Source organism: Motacilla alba, chromosome 3 (assembly GCF_015832195.1).
Source record: "Motacilla alba alba isolate MOTALB_02 chromosome 3, Motacilla_alba_V1.0_pri, whole genome shotgun sequence".
Classification (NCBI taxonomy): Eukaryota; Metazoa; Chordata; class Aves; order Passeriformes; family Motacillidae; genus Motacilla; species Motacilla alba.
This window is the reverse complement of record NC_052018.1, coordinates 72,171,771-72,197,973: the sequence shown is the minus strand read 5'-3', so window position 1 is coordinate 72,197,973 and position 26,203 is coordinate 72,171,771. Positions and strand designations below refer to the sequence as shown.

The 26,203-nt window shown below is 43.7% G+C and overlaps 1 protein-coding gene across 1 annotated transcript; it reads right to left on the bottom strand.

Moving 5' to 3' along the window:
* Positions 1–1,832: 1,832 nt before the first annotated feature.
* On the bottom strand, positions 1,833–25,723 carry CAPN9 (calpain 9). Its single transcript, XM_038132251.1, has 20 exons — positions 25,268–25,723; positions 20,762–20,831; positions 20,223–20,341; positions 19,477–19,610; positions 18,955–19,123; positions 18,342–18,425; positions 18,025–18,110; positions 16,153–16,230; positions 13,662–13,822; positions 12,709–12,866; positions 11,877–12,085; positions 11,185–11,221; positions 9,981–10,061; positions 9,410–9,467; positions 8,738–8,802; positions 6,343–6,411; positions 4,885–4,963; positions 4,122–4,238; positions 3,032–3,090; positions 1,833–2,236 (listed from the first exon to the last, which is right to left on the bottom strand). The coding sequence occupies exons 1-20, from the start codon at positions 25,478–25,480 to the stop codon at positions 2,210–2,212; spliced, it is 2,073 nt and encodes a 690-aa protein (XP_037988179.1). The 5' UTR covers positions 25,481–25,723; the 3' UTR covers positions 1,833–2,209.
* Positions 25,724–26,203: the final 480 nt, after the last annotated feature.

Sequence of the window (26,203 nt, the reverse complement as noted above, 5' to 3'; positions counted from 1 at the left end):
GGTCTAGCACATAGGACAAGGGGGAGCAATCAATGTTCTTCACTTTGGTGTTGGCAAGGCTTTCAGCACAGGCATCTGTAATATCCTTACAGCCAAAGTGGTGAGACAGGAACTGTGCTGCAGCAGAGTCTGAGTGGCCATGGACCAGCCCAGCTGCAGCTACAAGTTCTATTTTGTTAAACTCCCTTATGTGCCCTCTGCTGTGGCTGTGGATGCCATGTAAGCTCCAAGGCAGGACTGGGACTGGGCTCTCTGCAGAGCTGGCTGCCCAGAAAGAGGCTGATCCCTAAAGAACTCAGATGTTACTTCCCAAGTTCCTTGTGGTACAGTCAGCAGGCAACTGCTCCGAGTGGGCAGAAAACTCCTCAGGGTTTTTTTTTCTTAAATGCATGAATTTTGTTTTTAAAGCCAAGGAGATTTTTTCGTGTACCTCATTGCTCCCACCTTTATTTATAATTTTTGTACAGCAATCCTGATTTCTCTAGACAACATCAGCTCTGTGGAGAGCAACAGAAAGCTACACTGGTGAAGCCAGGTATTGAGACATCTCTTTTCTTCTGCATGGCATGTGAACAATGGTATATTACAACAAATTTGTATCCACATCTAAGCTTGTACAGTGAACCAGTTAAAGATCTGTGGATTGGGTTTTTTGTTTCAAGTGTGTGGCTGAATGTTCAGAGGACAGTCGAGATTTTAATCCAAACTTTCACAAATTTAGACAGCTGTTTCTGGTGCTGTAAAAGAGCATACAATCAGTACATCTGAAAATCAATACACCTCATGGGGCTGAGTACCTCAGTTAATCAAATACTGCAACCATCAGCTTTTGCTTAGCTTCCAGCTAGCTCCAGAGTATTCTCTGCATAGTTACAAGTTTGTAACTGCTAGAAAAAAGGAAAGCTGGTATTTTAAACACCATGATCTGTACATTTTTTCATTGTTTGAGCTTCACCTTTACTGCAGCTTGATTTTCTTTCCTGAATTGTTCATGAGGTCTAAATCTAGAGAAAACAAAACCCTGTCTGTCTCAGTGATCCCAGACAGTAGGGAATGCAAGGCTAGCCTAGGGCCATCTGTTACACTGCGAGAAAGGTTTTAGGAAACAAAGCCAGCCAGTTGATTCATTATAAAATAGACACAAGTTATGAAGATTATCATGGAAACAAATCCTGTGAAGACCTCTTAAGTCCCTGGCTGCTATTACTGTTACTTTTTAAGACAGCACTGGCTACCCACATCACATGAGTAATACTGTGTAAGTCACAGATGCAAAATAGCATCTGCAGAGACCAGGACCTTACCAATGGGTACATTTAGTTAATCTAAAATTATTATAGTTGTTCTTCTGGAGCATGGCTGGTGTGCGACACAACCTCAGACTGCCTGGAGGAAAATGACCCCATGCAAGCTCTCACTGTCTCAGAGGTCACGTGTTTCTCTGAAGATGATGACAAACTGTGCAAGTCTGCAGAGATGGGCCTGTGGGACACTCTCTGGCTATACAGCAAAATGTGAAGCAGAGGAACTTTGTTGGTAGCAGAGGAAGGACTAAGAAAATGTGAGATGCAATAATTCTTCCCTAAAGTATACCTGTGATGAATGTCAAACCTTAGCTTAACCATCCTTCTAAAGAACCCTGGACCTGGACCTGGGACCACAACCATTAAGAAGTGAATTTTCATCCATACAGTCCCTAGTCCTTCTTTGTCCACAGCTCACCAGAGTGCAATTCCTGTGGCTACAATGGGGTACTTGTCATGTAGCCGCACATTATGCCCAGAAATAAATTCCAAACTGAACAAGTTTTATGCAACCTTGTATTTTTGAAAGCACCTTACAGTAATCAGTAGCCAAGCATCAATAAAGAATTTTAATCACTGTAGTCTTTGCTATGCTGAAATTAAACACAATCCTATTTCATAAAAACCTGTGGTCATTCAGGAACAACAGTTGCAGCCTGCTTGAGAGGCATGTGTTCCCCCTCCAAATGCTCAGTGCCAAGTCCAGTATTAGGCTCTACCAAAACCACATGATCTGACAGTTGAACTCATCCACAGGGCTGGAGAACAGAAAGTGGGGGTAGCATGCATGTTTCTCTGCAGGAAATCTCCCGGTGAAGTTTGCATGTGAAGGGGACCTCGGGTCTTGGGGCAAAAGTCTCAGCAGCAAAGTTGCAAGAAACTCCTGGCATCCAAATCAGATTTCTTCAGATGTTCATTCCCAGGCTGATAAACTAGTATCAGAAAAGGTCAACTTTACAATTAGATATTTCAGGCCCTTCTCCATCCCCATGTCTTTCCCCAAATGAGATCCATTCCAAAGCAATGCTTTGCTCTGAGTTGACCCCAGGCAGGGAAAGGACCTTTGCTCACTTGGCTTTTACATCCTGTCATTAAGGAGAGACCTCAGCCAGCAGGAAGGAATAAGGCAAAGCACTAGATGCTGGAAACAGCAGTTACTTTATTTGCATCCCAGCCGTCTACGTTTGTTCCCACATTTCTTTTCCCTGGGAATTCATTGTGCCTCACCCCAGGAAGCTTTGGCTTAGTGTGAAATTAGAGACAGCTCACAGCAACAGGGAGACAAGGAGAGCACAACAAAATAAGAAACCTGTGCTGAGGATTGTGAGAAGCAAATGACAGACATGCACAGGCGAGGCTGATCTGAATTCCTGGGGGACTCAGGGGGAGTGAAAGACCGCCGAATCCCCATCTGCTCCTTCCTCTTTCCCCCACTGAAACCTGGCACCCAAAGATGGAATAAAAGCAGAGAAACTAGAAAGAGGCATGGGAAGCTGTCAATATGCCACAGGGCAAGGAAGGAAAGAAATAGTGTGGAGGAGATTTAATCAGTGCATGGGCTGTAGTGGGCTGTAACATTCCAGCTGTGGTGAAACCTATAGCAGATACCCCCCTGCACTCTCATGGACATCTGAAGTGTCATGCAGAAATACTCCAGCTCTTAGAAGAAGACAATGCTCTAGAGAAACCCCATCATTTTGTCAGTGCTTATGAATCTGTGCTCATACCTCGCCTATATTCAGGTTAATGAACTCCTTGTTTTCCACACTCAGTGCTTGGAATACTCCTGAAATGAGAAGCGGATAGCAGTGCTATAAATACACCTCATCCATATTCATACACGAGCTTTCTCGCCAACAATGACGGACAGACGAGTGGCCATGCCAGGGAGAGGGAAGGCCTGGTGCAAAGGCAAATTGCTTAGGATTGCTTGGTGCTGGTAGCTCCTCTGACAAGCAAAGTCCTTGCAAGAGGAAATGTCTTGCTGACTTCAGGCCTTTATGCAAGGCTCACTTCAGGACTTGTCTGGAAGAGGTGTCCTGAATTTGCTAAACAGTCAGATTTGGAGTATACTCTGAAATCAAGCCAAGCAATTTGCATTCCTTTATGTATCTTATTTAACTTCTATCTCTGAGAAATTTAATAATTCTATTGCTACAGCCAAGCCAGAAATTAAAGAGAAGAACAAAACTAAAAGAAATCAGTGAAGAAAGTTGATTTTTCCTCTCATAGAGTGAATTGGGTTTTATTTGAATTCTCAGCCACACTAATGATCACTTTATCAAGCCATTTATCCAGCCTTTTAACCTATCTCTACTACTGCTGCTTTGTAACGAGAGTGACCCTGGGTCAGAAGTGAACAGAGACCTTGGGTGCCTTGATGTACAGGGAACCACATCTGAAGCCAAAAGGGAACATGATGTGTAAAAGGTACAGGAGACACCTGCCCAAGCACATGCCAATTTTCTCTTTCCATGAGGCAAGAGTAATATTTGAACCTTGAACTTGTATGATCCCAAATAAAGCTCCTGGGTGAGCCACAAGAAGGGTTACAACATGGACTTCACCAGCATTCTTCACATGCCTTCAACATTGCTGCAGAGTTTATGTAGCAAGCTCTATGCACATGGGGAAATTTTCCATTGGCAGCAGAACATTTTTCATGTTACAGGAGAAAAGCCACCCTAAATGCAAATGCTAAACACAGCTCCTTTCTCTTAGCCTTGTACTCAGATATTGTGCAACATGCTCAACAGCCAAAAGCAGAACAATTTCTTTTTTAAAGGGGGTGAAATTCCAGAGGAAGAAGATACTCACGACTCGCATTCTCCAGACGTATTAGGCAGTTCAGGAAATCATCAAATTCAATCTGGAACTGCTCATCAGAGTATCGGAGGACAATCAGTTGCAGCAGGTAATTGTTGAGCTGGTATCCTTCCCAAAGACACACACAAAGAAAAAGTAAGCAACCTCACACATCAGGGGCAATCTACAGATCTCTATTAACTAATCTTGAAAGCCACTTAATGGGAGAATACTCTGTGGCATGCATCCGTCCAGAAAGAGATCTAACCACAAAGTTCCTTAAGTTTGCAATGAATAACAAACTCCAAACAAGAATTTTTTCAGGTACTGCAGTTTCTAGTCCATGCACACTATGATGTGTGAGAGACCATTCTCTCTTCTTGAATTTGGAGGGATTTCTGAAAAATTATCTGCTTTGATAAAAATAAGTTGTGATGAAATACTAATGCAGTGATTTCTCTTTATAGCAGCTTATTTGCTATTCCTTCAACCCTTGAATGTAGATGGACTCTGAAGTGGTCTATTTCAAGGCCTAACTGTGTAGCCCTGTCGAGTTTAACAGAGCTCAATAAAACACAGAGATTGCGCTGACTGCCTGCCCTTCAGGACTGGGGGTAACTGGGGCAAAATTCCCCTATTCAATGTGCCCAGGTTCTCTCTGGGGTTTAGACCTCCTCCCCGTTCAGGAGCACCTGGCGTGTGTGATTGATTGTCCTCTTCACTCATGCTGATTGGCCCAACAGGTTTACCAGATAAAGTGCAGTGCTTGTCTTACCTGCAGCTTTAAGAGCACCACGAAGCTCATAAGAGGACATGGAGCCAGATTTATCAAAGTCAAATTGAAGGAAGATACTCTGTTATGAAAGGACACACAGAAAGCTCAGTACTGGCATATGAAAGGGATAGAAAGGCAAGGTGTTTATCTCCAACTGCACAGCATAAGCATTTAAGAAAGCTGACAAGACTTTGGTCTAGATCCAGTCTGATTTTATAATGGAGGAGCAAATCTTGGTCCCAATTCTCTTTGTCATATGAACAGGTTGTTGTAACTTAAACAAGTACTGCCAAATCCAAGCATTAAAAGATAATGAATTGCTCTTCATTAAAAATGTTGTGATTTTTAAAAAAGTGATTTTAACTGGAAAGATGTACTGTTTTCTGTCTTTTAACTCTTAACTGACACATTCTCCTAATCTTCTTTTATGTTTTATTCCGTAGTTCTGAACACTAGAGACAAATTTTAACATGATGTTAATATTGTCACTCATTTGCTTCTAAGTGTAAAAGATCTGAATAGTCACATTCACGGTACAACCAAGAGAACTGGTCAAACAGTTTGAGGTTTGACCTATATATTAAGCAATTTTCAAGCTGGAGTTAAATTCCATCCTTTTATTGAGACGACGAATACAACTCTCCTTTGGAATATGAGTTATTTGGAGCTGTCGTCACATTCAGCTTAAAATATTCCAGCAAATACATGTGCAAATCTTCCTACAGGATACAAGGATTCTCAAGCCCCTTGCTGAAACACAATGTGTCCTTTGTTAAAAGAGATGTGGCATTAGTACCCAGAAAAAGTGTTGGCCATTTCTGATGGGCTAGACAAGAAGCAAAGAACTGCATATTTTGAATGCTTTGGTGAAGCATGAATTCAGAAAAACCTATTAATGGCCATAAGGAAACAATTACAATGTCTTTTATTTGAATATTCAGTCTATGATTGATTCTGCAAGCCTACTTATTGTTACTGCCATATACAGGGACAGGGAAATGTGTTTAAAATTAGAATCAGCACTTTCCCAGACTTCAGTACAGTTGACTCCTGAGAGATCAGTAATGAAAATGCAGGGACTTAGGAAATGATTGTTTCCTACTAGTCATGAATCATCACTTTCTTCTTCTGTACAACAGCAGTTATGGAAACTCCTTAAGTTTCCTTTTGAATGGCTTGCTTATTAGTGTCCACTGCATTCTTTATCCCGAACATAGTTGATTAGCTTACAAAAATCTCAGTTATTTCCAGAAAACCATTATGGTTTAGCATCATGGAAAGCTAAGAATGTCTCTGACTATCCAAAACAAACCCCATGCTTTTAAAACATTTGTTTTGTGTTAAAATTCATGGCTTGAACACACTCCTGTCTCCATTTTTGTCTGCTTATCCCTAATAAACTCTTTGGGAAGTAGCCAATGAAATGGAGGAAAAATTACAGTGGATAATGTCACCTACTATCCATTTCTTCAGTTTTTCCCAGAAAACTTTGAACTCACTGAATTCCAGTTTCCCGTAGCCATTGGTCTGGTAATATGAGCTAAGGAAAAGGACTTGCTATATCAAAGTCCAAATTCAGTGTGAACTTATCAGAGTAGTTCCCTTAAGCAGAAAATGTTGACTGGAAAGCCTAAGGTGCTGCTGAAACTGGCATTGGAATTTCTCAAAAGGTAGAGCTCCAGCAGTTACAGTCATGCCTGTGGCTGTGATACTGGAGGAACATTATGTGATATAAAAACACAGCTGAGCAATTCAGGCACTACATGAGGAAGAAAGATTATTCTAAGGCAAGAACAATTTTGGATGTAAATGGGATATAAATGACTCAGAGAATTAAATTACCTGATTAAAACAAATTGCTACTGTACCCAAAGGAGTTAGTCAACCAGTGTGCTGTTCAGTATTTTTATCTAGAGACCAGGCTCTGTTGCAATGGCTCAACGAAAAATTCATGGGGCTAGTGGGGTGACACTGGCAAAATCTGGTCCTTATGGTCTGAAATAAATGCCTATGTAGCAGTTCTAGGAGGCAATGATTAGATCTGCCTGGCCTTCCCTCTGCCTGAAGCGAGGGACTTATTTCACTGAGTTACTGATGAACTGAGCATAGTTCATTTCCAGGATGAGGCACCTGCTCTGAAATGCTAAATAAGGAATGGTCCCATTTCCCTTCCTTTTTCCATCTTGCCAGGACAAAGCCCTTGCTCAGATGGACACCAGCCCACTGAGCATTCACAAAGGTCAAAACATGCCAAGCGGGCTAACACCTGCTGTTATTTGAGCTGGTGACATTATTGAGGGCACTCACAGATCCCAAGGACATTCTCAGTTTTGCAAAGGGTTTTTTTTACCCAGCCAGGTTCTTCTTCTCAGGGTCATGTACAACTCCGTCCCTGCTCCTCACCACCCCACGGTGACAGTTGCCAGGGCATTCAGTAGCATGTGACACAGAGGAGACTGTGCCAGCATTGACTTGGATTTTCGTTTTTATGGTTTTGCTCCTCCATTGTGCTCCAAATAGCATGTCCAGAGTGGAATGATTGTGTCTGAATTCCTTGCGCCTCCAAAGCAAAGGAAGAGATGTCTCCCCATTTATTCAAAACTATGCAGAGATTTGCTTGGAAGCATTGCAAATCATGGAAACTATTCAGTTGTATCCTAAATAGTAAACCTAGAACTGCTGCCATGCTCCAGGGTCAAGCACAGGCCCTGGCTCTGTGCCAATACCATGTAAGGATGAGATGTGAACATGGACCAGCTCCATACTGAAGCTTGGTTTTTAAGCAAGGAAATTTAGGACTGGTCCTATTTCTCATTGCATGTGCAGGGTGACTAATCTGCATTGAGTTTTAATATTATCAACTAGCTTTAACTGGATAAAATTCTGTCTGCTTTTCTTTTCTCTAAATGTTTGAATGGATATTACCTTTGTCTTGGACTGGAGCAACAAAACCAAAATATAAGAACATCTCAGCTGAACAAGCAAGACATAAATCAAATATTAGATACTTGCCTTGGTAGGACTGTTTTTGTCTCGTGTAACAAAACTATTTATTGGGAAAGCATACTGCAAAACACTCTACCTGAGGAGAAGCCATGCTCAGCAAACTCAGCAGGAACCAGAACTCTGCAAAGGACAAATCTGGTGGAGAAGCACCAGGGTTGTGATTCACCTCACCTGATGCCTGAGCAGTCATTTAGCACCCCTCAGTTAGGTACATCCAGAAAAATTAATTACACGATCCCTTTTGCTATCTACAAAGGAAGTCTAGAAAGCTGGCTTAGATGTAGACACCTACACCACAAATGCCTAAATTTGGACAGACAACTCTCACCCACATGTCTGTTTCCTGGAGTCCCAGGAGCTAGCTGAAAGACCAGATTTTCCAGTTTTCAATCTGATTGTCAAAAAAAGAGCTTTGATATCAGCAATTTCACCACTGCTGATCCTTAATTTCTGACCCATAATTTGCATGTACAACTCTGCCTGGTGAATTTAGCCCCCCAGACAATAGACTTTTTTTGAGTTAAGTTTTCTAGGTCTCTTTCAAATAAACAACAGATTGAAAAATGCACTGTTCAATTTAGAAGTTGCTTGAGATTTACTTCTAAAGGTGGTCAGGATTAAAGCATCTGCCTCTAAGTCTGCAATATAAAACAGTTTGCGCTGAAACTCTTAACCCTGAATTTCTAAAATAAAAATCAGGATAAAACAGTCATGTATTTTTGTTTTCTTTGGGTAGTGATCTGCCATGACATTACCAAATCCACTTCTGAGATCCATGACATATAATGTTATGCACAATTATATTCATTCTTCATTTAGCCTCACAGGCACTTATTTGAAAGGATACATCCATAAGAGAAATGATATTTCGGCATGAAATGAGACTTAAGTTCTTGAATTTTATATTCTTTGCTGAAAAAGAACAATAATAAGAAAGAAATCGTGGGCAAAGCTGTCTTTTATAAGCAGAAAGGAGCAAATAGGACTCATGAACAGAGATAGCTGACTCTTAATCCTCATTGTGGGAGGGCTGTGAACTGGAAGATGAAGGCAGCTCTCACCACAGAGAAGTCTCAGTCCAGACAGAGGATGCATTTACTGGAGACATGACAGGAAACACTGTCCTTGATTTGTAAATCAGGAGATGAGGTCCAGGGAGTGACATGTTTCCCACTGAACAAAGGGTCTGTAGCAGGATCATGAACTACATCCAGGTCTTTAAAGTCCCATTCTAGTGCTTGTCCTTCCACAGCAGACTGGCAGTGCAATAGAGAGCTGGCCTCACTGAGCTGACATGGATCATGCTGGAGGCAGGGCAAGCTGGTTAGATCATGGACCACATGCTTTTCCAGGCTCTGCCCTTGCTCAAGGACACCAAGTTTGGGTCATAAGACAGCCTTGAATTTTCTATTTGTAAATTAATTAAATGGCAGATTTTATAAAGTTATATACAACCCTTAACTTAGAAGTTGTAGTCTAGGTTCTAAGTAGAACTTAGAACCCTTAACTCAGCACTTACTTTTTTTTAATACAGCATTCAGAACATATTCAAGCTCTTCTGCAGATATCTCCATGTCCTGCAGCGGGAAAAAAAAAAAAAAAAAAGTGAAGTATCTGTTACTTGAATGTTTCTGTAATCAGACATACCAAAAACCTCAGAAATCATAAACATCATTCATCTGTACTTAATTGCAACTCAGCAAAAGAGAGCCACACAAAACCCAGAAAAAGCTAAAAATATAAGGGCTGGGAAGATACAGTAGTGCTGCTGTACATAAGTCTGTCTGAAGGTGATCTCAAGTGGGAACTGTTGATTCAAAGAAAACTCAACTGCAACTGAACATTAAACTAGGCAGGCTCCTTCAGAGCTTGGGTTCTGGCTTTGGTCCTCCTGCTTGCTCACCAGGGCATGCACCCTTATCCATCGAGCTACAAGGCATGGTGACATCTGGTGCCCAGACAACACACTACAACTATGCATACTCCCAAAATATTTTGGGGTTGTTTCATGTATCCATGGCCCTGTAGAAGAGCAAAAGTGTTTACCCTCTTTTTACATCTTGCTCTGACCCAAAGTGTTTTGCACTCACCTTTCCTGAAATCTGCTCGAACAGTGCCCGGAGTTGCTTTTCTTCTTCAGTTTCTTGTGGGCTTGGGGTAGGATGTAGAGGCTGCAACACCAACCACACAAATCCTTATAATAATTGTAAAACATCACATTTCTCCTGCAAATAGCCCCTCTGTGCACCCTGGACCAATGTATATCTTAAAATAAGGGTACACATGCTTCTGAACTCTGCCAGATCTGAGGCCTCCCAGCCATCTCTCTGCCCGAGGGCAGTCTCACCCTCTCATTTCCTTCACCTGGGCAAGTGTATAGTGTGCCATTGCCTTGGTAAAAACCAAGAGCACCCATCCTGGAAAACACCTCTGTCTCGTCTCATCCCACCCTACACCATTTTTTTTCCCTGGGCCTCCAACAACCACAGTGCTGTTGAGCTCTCTCCCATGGCATCATCCTGGGACCTTTTTGAGAGCAACAGCCAGAGGTGGCTGCACTATCAGCATGTTACCCAGCACAGATTTATTTTGCTACAGAACATGGCCCTGAGATCGCGGAAATGAAGATGTCGTTGTTCGCTGGGTCCCCGGAGAAGAGTTTTACTAAAGAGAGACAAATTAGATCTTGGCTTAGCTTGTTTCCATGGAAAGGCACACCACAATTAATGGCTTATTTGCACGGATACATTTAAACAGGAGCTGACTCAGACCCAGCTGCAATTAATGCTCAGCAGGCAGACCAAGCCATTCAAAAGCAAAAAGAATTCAATCATGTCAGTAGGCACGTGCATGTGTAAGCATTCCCTCCCAAGTCCTGCACATACTGAGAAGTAAAATAAAGATATTTGTATGCAAAATTAATGTAGGTCTATTAGACATTCTCTTGCTCCTTACTTTTCCAAATAAATAAAATTTTAAAAGATGTGAACAGTCATGTGGCTCCCCAGTGCTAATGGGTGGCGCTTTCACTGCACACGTGGTGGCTGACACCCACCTCTCATGCTGGCTGGCACTGACTGCCTTCAAGGGGATGCGAAGCATAATGATTATGATTTTGATTGTTACAGCTCTTTTACCATATTCAGCAGAGCTTAGCATTTCAGTGACATACACAAAGCTGGCAATTGTGTAACATTCCTGTGAAATGAACGTGGTTTAGCCAAAGACAGCAAAAGCAATGTGTGCCGGCTTCTGCTGAGCTATTCTCTTGCTACTTTAACTCTGTAGACTTACCTCAGGAAGATCAATGGCAACGTTTTCATCTAGATCCCTGAAGAAAAGAAAACCTTATTTGGTATCTGAAGGTATTCAACATCTGCTTGGGGTGGAAGCTTGATTATTACCTTTTCCCCAGGGGAATGATAAAACAGGGTTTTTTTAACATAACAGGTACTGTTTAGCTAAAATTCATCAAACAAGCAGACTTTTGAACTGTTTAAATTTTGCTATAAGCCCTTAGAACAGACATTAGGCAGGACTCAGGAAGGACACAGCTGTGCATGTCATCTGCTAAAGAATTCATCTCATTCTTTATTCATTATTCATTGTGAACACATTTTCTCCCCAGTATGCTTTTTTAACATACAATTGTCTTTTGGACAAACTTTGGGAGGAAACAAACAGGAAGCAAACACTGCTATATTCACAGAGACCCAGACAGTGCCAGCTAGCAACTCTTCCCTGTCAAACGTCCAGCAGATTCATCATGGCACACCGTACCTTCCCACCTTCTCAACTCCTCTCAAAAAAAAAGTCAGGTTTAGCAAAAATGGGCAAATACAAACAAAAAAACCCAAATGATCAAGAGCTTGCCATGCTGGGTCTCTGCTGTAGAGCTGGGTGCCTGGCAGCCACACTCTCCCCAACAGCCAACAACACCGTGTGCAGGAGAGCATTGGAGGGCCCAAAGCTTGCTGCTGACTTACTCAGTGATGGCCTTCTTCTCAGAGAAGATCCTCAGGCAAAAATCTGCCTCCTGGTGTGGCTCAAATGTTGTCGGAATAAGAATGTAATCACCTGGTGGCAGCTTGAATCGGTGGGATACTTCCCTTAAATTAATGTAGGTTTTGCTCCTGGCCTTGGAGGGGTGGTACCTGAAGAAGTCTTTGCCCAAGCGTTCATCTGTGCCAGGGCTCTAGAAGGGGAAAAACAGGCAGTGCTGCACTGGCCAGGGTGTGCTGAAAGCCATAGTCACCCCTTTCCTAATCACAGAGACAAATTCTGCCTGGCACAAGTGTCACCCCAGGCTGTCATCCTGACTCTCATTCCCTCTCCCAGGTACTCACAGTAATTTAGCTCCCACCTTACGGCAAGGACCCACTACCACTGTCTTTTTCCACCCAGAAGGCAGTCTCAGAGTACTCTGGGACATTGTCTTCCTATTTAAACATGCCCTGCCATTAAACACCACCATCCCAGATAGGGTGTCACACAGACAACAGATTCACCAACCTCAACCTCACTTGAGGACAGGCATCTGTGTGTGATGTGCCCCAGGATGCTCAGAAGAAGCAATATTCCCTCTCCCTGAGCCAGACAGGGGGTAACAGAATGGCTGAGGGGTCTGTTCTAGGAACCCATGGCCCTGTGGAGACTCCTAAATTCTCCTCTGAGAGGACTCCATCCTCCACAGGGCTTGATGTAAATGAGAAGGTTATTTTAGGAGCAAGAGCTCCAAAAATGGGGTAGGGATACAAACCCAGAGAAAGTTCCAAACACCAATAGTGCAGCTCCTGTGCTGTAGCAGCAAGGGAGTACCTCATAAATAGAGTAGCCAATGGTCAGCATTTCAGCTCCAAGCTTCTTGAGTTTACGGCGATCCTTTTGCATCAGTGCTGCTATGAATGTGCAGTCATCTTGTCCATCATCCTTCTCTGTCAAATGTAATTTGATTTGTGGATTTGTCCAGAAAGTCTCTGCCAATGTAAAGAACACCAGAGAGCTTCTTGACTCAGAATAATAAATCACCACTACTACTACAAAAATACCCCCACCAAACCAAAAAAGACAATAAAGATGAGGTTTCACTCAAACTTAGTTTTTCCATTAATTGTTGTACTTCTTTCCACTAAGCTTTGCAAAAAATAAACCAAATCCCAAAGTCCTGCATGGAACTAGGTGTAGGAAAGATTTTAGGCCTGGTGCCTTATTAATTTACCATGGTTCAAATGTGAGATGAAATTTTGTAAAATTACATAGCAGCAATGATCCCATAGTGCTGGTGCCATTCTGCACTAACACAGTTCAGACCCATGACACAGCTTCAGAGGCACATAAACATGTTGGCTGATCTGGGATTTTTGTCTCATTTTACACTTGCTGCTGCAGTTTAACTGGCTAATTTGAACTTAGTGCTGCTCAAGCAAATGTCATTAAGAGGTAAATCAGATCCAATGAACCTGAGAGCAAAACAAGCAAAGTCTTTCACCACAAAGTCTCAAGTAGGACCATATGAACATTTATCAGTTTGTTCATTGCTGGTTTGTTCGTTCGAAAAAAGCCAATCACAGAAAGGTCTTATCATTAAAGTACAGCACTCCTAACCACACAGTGGTTTGAGTTTCCTCATTTGTCCCTTTAGCTGGTTCCTGTCAGCTGAACTGTCCTGCACCCACAGCTCTGGCTACAGAGATCCTCTCTGAAGAGCTATAGCTGAGGGCAGGTAAAGATTTCAGTACCTGCTTCTCATTTTCAAACTAGTACTTACTTACCTAGGAAATTTCTACATCCTCCTGCGGTGGCTCCCCGGACCCAGCTTCCTCGGTGGATGGCCACTTCCCATTTGTGGGCAGTGCTGTCTTCCAGGGCATCTGGAGTCAGGTTGCATATCTCAACTTTGTCAAAATGCACTTTGAAATCTTCAAACTTCATCCTGAGCAAAAAACGTGGTAAGGAACAGGCAGCCATTCATCTTTGTGAAGGATGCCCAGCAGAAGTATTTATCCCCCAGGGCCAGATCACCAGTTCATGTAGAGTAGTTCTGGTGACCTTGGATATATGCCAGCAGGAGAGCAACTAGCTTTCACTCACTTATACTCTCAGCCTGAGGGTAGCCTTGGTAGTCTGAACTTCCCTCTGTAAAAGAGCTGATGCATTAGGCCTTAATGAGGGCAATTTGACATGTAGATATGTCCTCTGCTCTGAATTGCTCTGTGGAAGAGCCCCCCTCTCTCCCTGGACCACAGAAATAACACACAGAAATGGATCTCCTCCCTAACACAAGCTTCTGTAACTATCCTTTTCCTCCTGTGGCAGATGCCTAACAACAAAGTGGAGTAGCAGGAGAGCAAAAGCCCTCCAACATGCAAGTTTATCTGTGGCAGTGGCAGATAGGCTCCAGCAAGCCCCCAGTGTGCCTTGTCCAACAGAGCTAGTCCAATTTTTCTTCCTTATAACAAATAGGTGTCTGTGGTGGTATTAATTTACACTTGCTATGGGCCATTTTACAACTTGATTTTGGTGTGAAAAGAAACAGCAGGGTTTGCTTTGCTGAGTTCTGCCCTTTCTTGTCAGCTATTCCCTGATATTGCTAACCCTAGGCACTGCTTATTCTCACTGTGAAGCTCGGGACACTAAAGTGGGAGCAGCACAGCAAAATCTGTCTCTCAATGGCATGGTTTTGTGGCCACATGATGCAATTTTGGGCCCTTTGGAAATGCGCTGCAAAGCAGAGGAAGGGGTTGCCCTTTATAAATTACATTTGACTTCAAGGAGGTAAAACACCTGTTCTGATTTCCCTAGAGCTGTTCTGGGTTTGTACTTATGAAGGGAAAGGAAGACTCTGACCCTCGGATCTTAGGAGGGAAGGGACTAGGAGGACTGAGAAGCTGATTTCTTAGCCAACCACAAGATGCCCCTTTATATCTATTAGAAGCATCTGGACAAGACCAATCTGAAATGCATTAGCCAAATGCCAAGACATCTTTGGGGTAATTAATGAGGTCAAAATGTCCTCAGCATGTCACCATGAAGATTTTCTTCAGTTCTCAAAAGTCCAAAGAACAAAAAGATCTAAAAAGGGATTTTTTCCATTAATTTCACTGGTCATTTGATGCCTACTTGCACACTTTTACCCTCATCACATGGTAAGGCTTTAAGTTCTGCCCTGTACTGAGATACTTGCTGGAGTTACATGGGTACTGTGTAAAGTCTTTGTCTCCTTTACACTCACCACGTAAGCTACAGCTGTAATCAGGTCAAAAACAGATCAAAAACCCCACCAAACCCAAAACCCAAACAAACACAAAAGCTTTTTGAAGAAACTGCAAATGCCCTAATGCATTTGCTATGTCACTAGCAAAATAACTCAAAATATCTTATGTAAAAATACAGTGATGGAGCAGCCACTGGACCTACTTCCCTCCTGTTATCAAAATTTGCGATAAATCATTTTGTGTGACTGATCGTGCTGCACTGTCTATCTCAAATAACTTCGCAGGCCTGAAGTTGAACTTTGGTTTAACTTGCAGGCAAAACCTGGAATAGTTCCATTGCATACCTTTTTAGATTTACCTATGTGTAAAACAACTGAGCATCTGGCCCTAGAAAATGCGGCCCAACACACTGTCACAGCACGATCAATATAGGGGATCATGTGCAAGTCAGCCATCTGCTCTGTCTGAGATCATGAACTTGGCATGAACACTTCACACTTCTAAAACAATTTCCACCATGTTGGTTTCTGTTTTTTTTCTCATTCCATTCCATTCCATTCCATTCCATTCCATTCCATTCCATTCCATTCCATTCCATTCCATATTTTCTTCAAATTTTTCCACAATTTCACATGTATCTTGGTGCTCTTTTACTTTATGCAACTAGTAGAATGGCTTCTCAGGAATCATTCTCTCCCAGGGCATGCCTAGAATGAATCCTATAGCTGATACAGTGCCATACAATGTTCCCTTTTCGATATCCTGCCTTTGTTCATGAGAAGGATTTAAAGGGTGTTACATTCATGGGAGACACACAGTATTTGAAATACCAATGCCATTAACTAAACTGATTTTTGAGGGCTTTTGTTATTAAAACAGATATAGGCACACACAAAACACAGAAAATAAAGGGATCATTCTACCTGTCCTCTCTTAGGCAGAAACTGAGAATTTCATCATGCAAAGGTTTCTTCCTTTGTTGCTTGTTCCGGCCACTTGCACCTTGATTTCTGATTAGAGCCCCACACTTTAAGAACCTGTGTCTTACCAGAACTCTCCATCATCCCGCGCTGCCTGAGACAGGCGTCTCTGCTCTGATGGGCTGACTGAGTGCCACTCTGCGGAGCTGCAGGGAAACAAAACCAAGCTTTACTACAGGCATGTGGCAATCAATTTTCCCTGGCTCAGAACGACCAGCAGGACATAACAGCAGGCTGTTCTTCTCTCACATGTGTTTTATTCGTGCAGCTTACACAAACACAGTTGTATTTAAGAGGTTTCCTAATTCCACTGGCACTCATGGTTGCAGAGACTAATTAATGCAGCCAAAAGCAGCACCAGGCCAAAAATCCCAAAGCTGCTCCAGAGTGGTTTTAATGTGAGTTATTGACATTGGGACTGGTCTCAGGTGTTTGGGTTGGAGATAGTAGGGCTATTGGTAAACCTCAAGATGTTGGTAAGTAAACACTCTCCTTAAATCTGTATTCCATCTGTAGCACCATCATCTTTTTCACTTTTGTTGCTAATTTAGAGCCAGATGTTTTTTCAAAATTGAGTCAATGGGAACTGAATAGGTTCCTTCAACTGCACAGAGAAATTCAGTGGAGTAAGTGGGGCTCCAGGTTAAGTCTTTGCCTCCTTTTCATGCACCTCTTCAACTCCAGCTGGAGCATATCAAAACCAAACAAAACCTGATAAAGCTTTTCAGGAAACCTGGAAGTGCACTACTGTATTTCCAATTTTGACAAAATAAAATTAGGCAGTAGAAGGCACCTTGTGTTGGGGTTTTTAATTCCCATTAAAACCACATTAAAACCACTGCAAAATGTTAATACAGGCTCCTGTATTGACCTGCAAGCCCCTCTGCATCCTGAGTTCCAGAAAGCTTCCCAAGTGCAGAGTCAGAGCTCTGCTTTGCAGAGACAGCCTTTTTGATGAACAGCATAAACTGCCAGATGCCTGTCCTGATCATAACCTCTCCATCTTTTTCAGATTTAAGAACTCATTATACATGTCAATTATCCATGTTTTTCTTCAAGATAAAGGATCTGAGCTGATGTGGACATATTTAATTTACTTCTGAGCCATGATAAGGACAGGGAAATTTAAAGTAGTCCTACAAATGGTTACATGTCTCAGCAATATTAAAGGGCCAGGCAGGTTATGGTTCCTCTCCTCTGCGTTTATGTGAATTAAAAAAAAAAAACCTCTGTTGAAAAAGTGAAGCAAAAATGAAACAATGCATATGTGCAAAAATATACTGAAAAGTGTGTGTTGGAGAGGAATGTAGTGTTGATTTTTTTACCAGGTATTTTTTTCATTTTGTATTGCTTGCACTTTGTTTACTGTTAGTAGTAAAACCTGACTGGTTTTCAGGCCAACTCTGCTGTGTTTTGGGGTCTTTCCACACCTTTGGCATGGAGATGGTCTCATTTAATGGCCATTTATTATTATTAACGTATTACTCTTGATGTGTTTAAGAAACCCCAAACAATAAACAGAGAGATGCAAGCTGTTCAGAGGGAGTAATACATTATCAGTTTCAACTTATCTTAACAGGACAAACTATGGATGTTGTGTTACAAGTACTAGAGCTACAGGCTTGAGACAGTTTAATCAAAAATATCACTCAAAATGTGTAATTTTACAATTGGGAGTGCATTAAAATTAACTCATTCATATTCATGCATGATTTCTGCTAATGCTAGGTTTTGGGGACTGAACAACCTCAACAGTGCCCTGCCTTGCGCTGCTTTGAATATGCTGAGGGAGAGATGCTGTAGGGCAGAAATACTGTTAGGCACATGCAAACTCTTGGTTTAATTTCCCAGAGAGCAGCTGAGGCGCAGGAAGCCATCTATGGAGTAGGAGCTGGGATTTGGCCCTTGCAAGGCCAGTGTATAAGGGACAGTGCACCCACTTGTCACTCCAGGGGCCGTTCCACTCCACCTGTCCCCACGGGTTCCTTATCCTTATGAGCTGTACTTGCCGGCCCCCATAGCTCACCTGGGGAAGAAGAAAATACAGAAAATATCAAGTGCCAGGATCTAGGGAGCAAGGCTTCTCCAGTATGCAGAGGCTGGTGTTAAGAGCTGGGCAAAAGGTGCAGTGTGCCACAGGAGATGTGGGAGGGAAAGTTGGATGGGAATTTGGACAACTTCCCCATCACCTGAGGCTGAGGGGACACTCCTTTATCTTTTCCCCAGGTGTCTCCTTGCCCCGTGCTGCTGGACATACCTCCTCAATGCCAGTCACAGAGTACGCATGGCCTTTCACAAGGCCAAATGGGGTTCGGGCTTCTGACTCGGCAGCACTGCTGGTCTGGAACAGGGGAAAAAAATGTGAATTAACCTCTCTCTTCAGAGTGAGATCAGAAGTGGTGCCGCCTGGTTCCTTCCAAGCACCAGGCTAACCGGTGGCTAACCCGTACTACAAACAGGGATCTTGTCCTTCTGCTCAACCATGGTGCAGTGGTCCCATTTTGGGAAAAAATATGGAAGGTTTTAAACATTGTTTAAAATGAGGTGGTTCCAGAGTGGAATTCCTCCTCTGCACCTCACCTGTGATTTTGTTTCAGCACCATCTACATTTCCAGGATCTCAGTCTTAACTCTCAGACTGAGATCGGGTGTTCACATGATCTCATTTCTTGTAAAAAGGCTTTGATGGACAGTGATGGTGGTGAAGGGTCCCATCAGCCAGCTGAGTATCACACTGCCTAGTTCAATAAAATTTTAACTAGTCTTTGCAAGCAGCAAACTTCATCAGGAGGAAAAGTGAAACTCAAACCAGAAAACACTGAACCCCAAAGTTGAGGACACTGAGAAATTGAGACCCAGTTTCTTACTTACATCAATAGAACAGCCCACCATTGAGCATCTTTTCAGGGCTTTTCCTAGGATTTCATAGAAATTGTCAGGAGCCTCCTTAACATCATATGTTTCTCCTATACCCCCAGTGAAATCCTCCATAGCCTCTATTGTACTGCCACCCTTCAGAGACTCGTAGCTGCCATTCAACCTGGAAAACACACGCTGACTGTGAGAATTGCTTTCAAGATATCCACATTTGAGAGCTTTCTTGCATGTGTGTAGAATTGCAGCAATAGCACTAAAGTCAAAATAAGTACCCCAGAATGTACCCAAGCAGTAGTATTGGGGTCATTCTGCTTCCCTTTTTAGTTGCATTTTTAATTCATCCATTTCTCCATATCTTTAAAGCCTGAGGGTGCTCTTTCTCTAGTGTCAGTTGTCAGGCTGGCAAGGGCAGCAGCAAATGCTAGAAGCTGCTCACTAGAATTGTGAATACCATATGAACAAACTGTGAATAATGTATGTACAAGTAGCAAATTATGCATGTGCAGTGGGACTTACTTGGCATAGGCTTTCTCTAGTAAGGCACTCCAAAATTCATTGAGTTCAGCTGAGTGCAGGAAAACCAGCCGGCCCTTGAAGGTGGGCAATCGGTCATCAATCACAACATCCAGCCACTCGTTGTGCTGCCAAAACTTTTAGAAAGGATGGTGCATGAGTTTGATGACAGCACAGCATTTCCTGAGAGCAGGATTCTGGTGCCCCAGCATTTCTAATTGTAAGTTGGTGACAATCATAGGCTTCATTAGAAGACATGCAAATCATCTGTTCCTGCTCTGCCCTGCAAGGCTGCTCTCTTGGAAGGGTGATCTGTCTTAAGAAAACACCAAGGCAAAATGTGTAGACCTGTACTGTAGCTCCTTGTCTGGATAATGTCAATCACATAGCTACACCAGTGCTCACCACATAATTCAAAACTCCTTTAGGACACACGTGTGTTACAGGTACCAGTTCAACTCCTTTAAGGACTTATATCCTAAGTGAGGTGTGTGTGCCCAGGAAAATGTGAACTTATTTCTAAAGCCATGTATCTGTTCACATAACAGTAGTGGCTGTGTTTGTACCTGTGGCTGTGTTGTATGAGGCTCACGTAGCCCTCTAGTTTGTTTCTCAAACATGAACACTGTAAGCTCAGAAATCCTACTTTTTTCAGTGTCTCTTCTGCAGTACGTGTCAGCCTCACTGCAAAATAGACCATGAAATGTAATGACAGAGACGGGTTCATTCTGTGACAGATGGAACCTTACCCGGAAGTGAAATATTCCAGCGTAATCTGGCCCAAAATTTTGATCCAGTGGCACCACTCTCGCTAATGTTTTTTCATTCAGTGTGAGAGAAGCTATGGCTGCTAAAAGCCAGCAGTCACCTGTAGATCGAGAAGAGGGAAAGAAGAGAAAAAGGGGCCAGAGGAGATGTTATGACAGTTAGCTGCCACTTCCCCTGAAACCCAAAAGACAGCCTGCATGTCCCCAGAGAGGGTGTCCCTGCCTGGCCAGGGCAGACTGTGCTTCAGTCTGGAGGGGTTGGTAGACAAAGACTCCCTTGGGCTCACAGTACCCTTGAGTGAAGATCCTTCCCTGACCCTGAATCCCACTGCACCCAGATGGTCCCTGGCATGGATGGGTGGGAGCTATCCAAGAAGCAGCTGTGGGCCAGGCGAGCCTGGGCAGAACCTCCAGCTCCACTGCTCCCACCAGCTCAGGAGGGACAACATCCCCTCCTCTGTTAGGACACTACTGCATGCTCCTCACGGTGTGCAGACATCCACCCAGGGGGAATCACTCACCAAGATCCCCTTGACAAATGTCAGTTCTGGTGGCTCCTCCAAGGATAAACTTGGGGTCTTTGACAATATCCTGCAACAGCAAGACAGAGAAATTACTTAGAATTTCTAAGGAAAAATAGGAAAATATCACCGTCACTCTGAACCAGACTTGCAGCAGCGCTGACAAACCCTGTGTGCCACACGAGCTGTGTTATCCTGCAGCAGTGTTGCCACCACAAAGAACAAGATGGGGAATCCTTGCTAATTAATTACAGTGTAGAGCAATTTAAAAATCAACTATCCTCATTTTTTTCATAATTAGTTGGCTGGTAATGAAAGGCTGGCGTTCTTTATTCATCTGTAGGCAATTGTTAAAATATCATAGCACAAACTCATCCAGAAGATTGATGTCAGGCTGCAGCCCTGGTTTACGAGGCTTTTTGTTAGCTTGCTTTCCTCCAATGGTTGAAAAAAATAAAATTGGCAATTTACTTTTAACTGAACTAGTATGCCTTTTATTTACTTACATGCAATACCTGGAACATACAGTGCCTGACAACCATGGGACAATTTCCTCCTCCAGAAAGCAAATAACAAAGACAGCTTCAGTCCTGCTAATTTTCAGGAGGAGCAAACACTACCCACCCCGTGTGGTCAGAGGTCAGAGGGAATGGTGCTCATGGTGGCATTACAGCAGTTCTCAAGCATTCATTAGACTGGTTTAGTTCAATTACTAGTACCATGGCTGGGTTGAAAAATTATAGTCATAAACCAATTAAGGTGGCAAGAATTCTCTATTTTCCCATGAACTGTATATTGAATGTAATTGATTGAACAGAATGGAAAAGGGGAGAGGAGAATATCTAATATATTACTGGAGGAATACGCCTGTAGTTAATCAGCCTGCCCTGATACATTATTGCAGACCCTGTGGCATGAAGCAGATCCTTCTGCCTAAGTGGCAAATGAAACAAATTAATGGGGAGGGCGGAGGAAATAGAAGAGCACATTCAGTCATTTAATCCCTGCATTTGCCTAGATTAAATTGAGTTGCCTTGCATTCATATCACTGCATTTTCTCAGACCATAGGGCAGAATATTGATAGTTCTGTTCAGCTTCCTGCAGTTATTGCTGAAGCACCTGCTGCTGCAGCCAGGGCACCAGTGAACCAGCTCTGCTGCTGCGGAGCTCCCCCTGCAGAGGCAACATCCAGGAGGAAGCGGGTTTGCCTAATTTTTGTTTGCCTTTGCTGGGGAGGAGGTGGTGGCCAGGTTGTGCCTCAGGCACAGGTGCCCCGGGGAGGAGGCACCACAGAACACCATGTGCCCAGAGTGTGGAGCAAAGGGAAACAAACAGCAGCTCCTCCTTACCTGGCCTGCCTGCTTGTTAGATACATTCAGTCTCGTAGGGACTGGGCATGAACAATAAAACCACAGCTCATTGCCTTCAGACATTGATATAGCAATGTCTGATAAAGCAGCTGATGTTTAACAACACACTTTGTTTTAGCTCCATTGCTCTCAGGAGACGTAATTCTCATTGCAACCAATGCATTTAGCTGTTACCAAGAAGCTCCGTGTGTTAGCAAGGGACAAGATAAAAAACCTTTCCAACTGACATGGGTTTGATTCATGACTCAGTGTTTATTACACATCTCTGTAACTCATACATGGAAAAATGTTTTCAATCTCCTATGTCTAGAGCAATCAAAAATAATTTTTAAAAAATCAATAAAAAGTAATTGAAAGGGTGTTGACTGGACTTGTGCCACATTCTCTGCTGAACAAAAGAAAAAACACTCTACAGTTTTTGAGTGGGTGTTGCAAAAATAATGTTAATTTTAAAAGGATTTTCAGATGGTATAATAATGTATCAGGACTTTCAGCATGTTAAAGGACAAAACCCAGCATTCACACACGGCATGCTGTAATTTAAGGATTCACCTGCACAAAGACATTGCCTGGAAGTAGGAACATGCAGTCTTCAGAGAGATGAAACATAGTGACCGCGACTGTCCTGATGCTGCATTAAAACCATGTTTCTTTAAACCCAAAAGAAAACAAATTGCATCCCAGTGCCTGTCTTGCACTGGTAGAGGGGGTGCATAGAGACCTAAAACACACTGGGAGTGAGATTGTTTAGGTGATTTCTGTGATTACATTTCTCTGCCTGGTCCCAACCTGTCATACTGGTTGTCCATGGCTGTTCATATTAGGAATATTTCTTTCTTACTTCCTCCGGTAGACCATAGACTCATTAAAAATTAGTAAAACCCATTTGTCTTTCCTTTTTTGGGTTGGGATTTTTCATTCTTCAATTCATATGTCTACCTTTCCCAGACACTGAGTTGTTGAATTAAGGAAAGGAAATATAATGAGAAAAGAGTCTTATGTTCTTCAGATTGTTCCAAAATTTTGATAAAGGACAGCTTGAATTTGTAATTAAAAAGGATTTAAAAGGATTGGTAATCAAAATCACTAAATGTCTGAATCTTGGAGCACTTCACTTATGTAGAAAGTCATATTCTTCTGATGCAGATCCATGTAGCTCACTGATTGCAATGGGAGATTTACAGATTAGTGCTAGTTGAAGGTCTTGCTCATGCTGCTACAAACATGCATATATGCAGATATATGCATGTCAAAGTAATGAGAAAGCCTTCTCTACTCTCATTACTAAAGATTAAACTCTAACAGATTGTAAATCAGAAGATTCAGATTATTTGTCCCTGCAATTACCCTCAAGTACTGTGCTACACTTCAACCAAGCTACTGTAAAATACTGGTGGGACATGCAGTAAAAACCAGTCACCATGAAAAGAAGTTGGAATATAGATACCCTGCACAGAGGCCATGCTTTTGTGCTCAGTCTCTCCAGCTGTGGCAACTCACCTGGCACATGCTCCAGGCCAATGTTTCCTTTGCAAAGTAAAATGTGTTAAATTGAAATTGTTACACCACCTCTATTTTGCTGCTGCTCCTGATGGATAATAGAGATGAAACTGATTTAGTTTAAATGCTGAGGAGCCAGAGCAGAGCATAACTAATACCCTGTCCTCACACATCCTCTCAGCCTCCCCTGAGTTTTATTTCTCGCTGTGCAGCTCACAAAAGTGCGTGGGGGGAACTGGAGTAAAGGCAGAGGCCATTTGAGGTAACTTACTCATCCTGGAAATGTATCCAGTTCAGCATACAAAGATCCCGAAGAAAACAGACCATTCTCCACTGCCCCTGTGTACCATACACAAGGGCACACAAGCTCTCAACCACTCCTGGTCACATTTTACACTGAATTTTAACTATTCTGAGCCCTAAAAAGACAAACTATCACCTAGGAGCTGGGCAAAGGAAAACCATTCTTTGAGATTTAGTGTCACAGCCACGCGCATTTTTGATGCCTCTCAGCACTCTAGAGTCACCACACCCGCAGCATCTCAGCCTCACAGCCCTCCCCTGTGCTGGCGGGGGGCAGCCCCACAGGCCCCCTGGCTTTCTGGAGCACAGAGAGGCAGCAGTGCCTGTGGGGGCGGCACTTAGCATGTCTTGGGATCTCCAATTTTTTTTCACAACTGAAACTTGTCCAGGACTAACAGCTTTAATTCTGCTCTGTATCAGCGCTATGTTACCAGATGCTGAGGAACTGAATGCTTATCACTGGGAATTAAGATAATTTAAACCCTTCTTTAAGCTTACTTTGTTCTTTCTCTCCCTTGGTATCACCATCACCAAAGAAAAGTTTTTTATAAAGGAAGAAGCTTCCAGACTATGAAGAAAACCCAGTATAAACATCAGTCCTTAGCAAAGAAATGAAATGTTGCCACATTTTTTTGTGTGGTTATTAGTTACAGAGTGAAGTGGGAAGAAGGAACCAGAAGTGATGCTGGGTTTATGATCTGAGAGCATGTGACTGGTGCAGCTTCATGCTCCCACTGTGTTATTAATGAGTGTTATGCAAGATGCATTAAGAGATACTCACTGAACCCTTGGCTACTGCTGAATGGCTCAGTAACCATGGCATGCAATTGTAATCTCTCAGTGTTCCCTGATGGAAGGGAGCGGGTAAGTGTAGGACTCTAGTACTGTAAAAGTTAAAAGGTTTGAATTTTTGAAGTTGATCTCATTTATGAATTTCCTACATTAGCAACACTCAATTTTACACAGTTAGAACATTATCATAATGTATTTTACCCTTAATTCCCTGTGTGCCCTCTTATTTTCATCTTTTGTCTGGCAATAATGTAAGAGAGAGAAGCTGATTACAAGTCCTTTATGCATGCACATAAATACACATGCATAAGTGTGTCTGTACAACAAGCTCCACCTGAAACATGGCGTGAAGCCTTTCATCCTACAGCTTGAGCTCTTCGCGGGGGGCATCCCAACCCTGAGCCACTGCTCCTGAGGTGGGAAGGGTTTCCCCCCCCACTTCATCTCTACATCTCCCTGAACGCGTTCTTGGTGCACCCCCAAAGAACAGCTGCCTGACCTTGGGCAGGACGGGAGGCACGAACGCCACGGCATACTCACCCCAGGCCTCTTCCAGACGAAGGGAATGGGAGGGTTTTCACTGAAGAAGAGAGACGAATTGCAGGCGGGGAAGTCGGGGTCCTCAAAGAGGACGCCCCTGCGCAGGCACTCCTGCTTCAGCTGCTCGTAGCCCTTTCCCGAGCTGTGCGTGGCACGGGCATCCCCGGGATGCGCAGCCGGCCGCGGCTTCGAGTCCTGGTGCAGGTAGGGCATGTCTGCCGCCCACCTGCCCGGGAGAGCCGGCGAGACAAGGCTTAGATGGTGGTGGGGGCAGAACAGGTGGGAAAAGAGCGGAGAGCAAGGATACAAGAATGCCTCACGTGCCTGGTGAAGGACAAGGGGCTGGGAAGGACTTTGTGGTGGGGGAGCCGGCAGTATCCTCCAGCTCTCCTCCGTGTCACCTCCTTGAGCGGCCGCTGAGTGACACCGAGCTCCCGGCTGCTCTGCACGGCACCAGAGGCAAACACCCTGAAAGCAAACAGGGAGGGAAGGCGGCCGGTCCCGGACACCCTGGGAGCGGCCCGGGCTGCCGGGCGCTTCCCCGCGGCTGCCGGGCCTGGAGGGGTGTGCGCGGCTCCGGCACCGCTCCCCGCCCGGCGCGGCCCCGGCGGGAGCCTGCCACGGCCCGGGGATGGCTTCCAGGTGTGCAGAACTCAGCCAGGGCCATGGAGCTGAGCCTCGGGAGGGAAACCAGAGCCCACGGCCGCGCTGCGTGTTTGCCCGGCTCTCCCAGGTGGGAGAGCAGCCTGGGCTGCCTGCGGCAGGGCAGCCTTGGCGGGCAGGATTGTCCCCGCTGGACGTCATGCAGGAGGGACGGCAGGGCCAAGAGATGCTGTGGCCATGGCTGCTCTGCTGGTAGGGGCCTGGGTGCAGAGCAAGGGCTGGGTGTGCACAAGAGGGGTGTGCAAAGCTAGTGAGGAGGACTTGGAGCAGGAT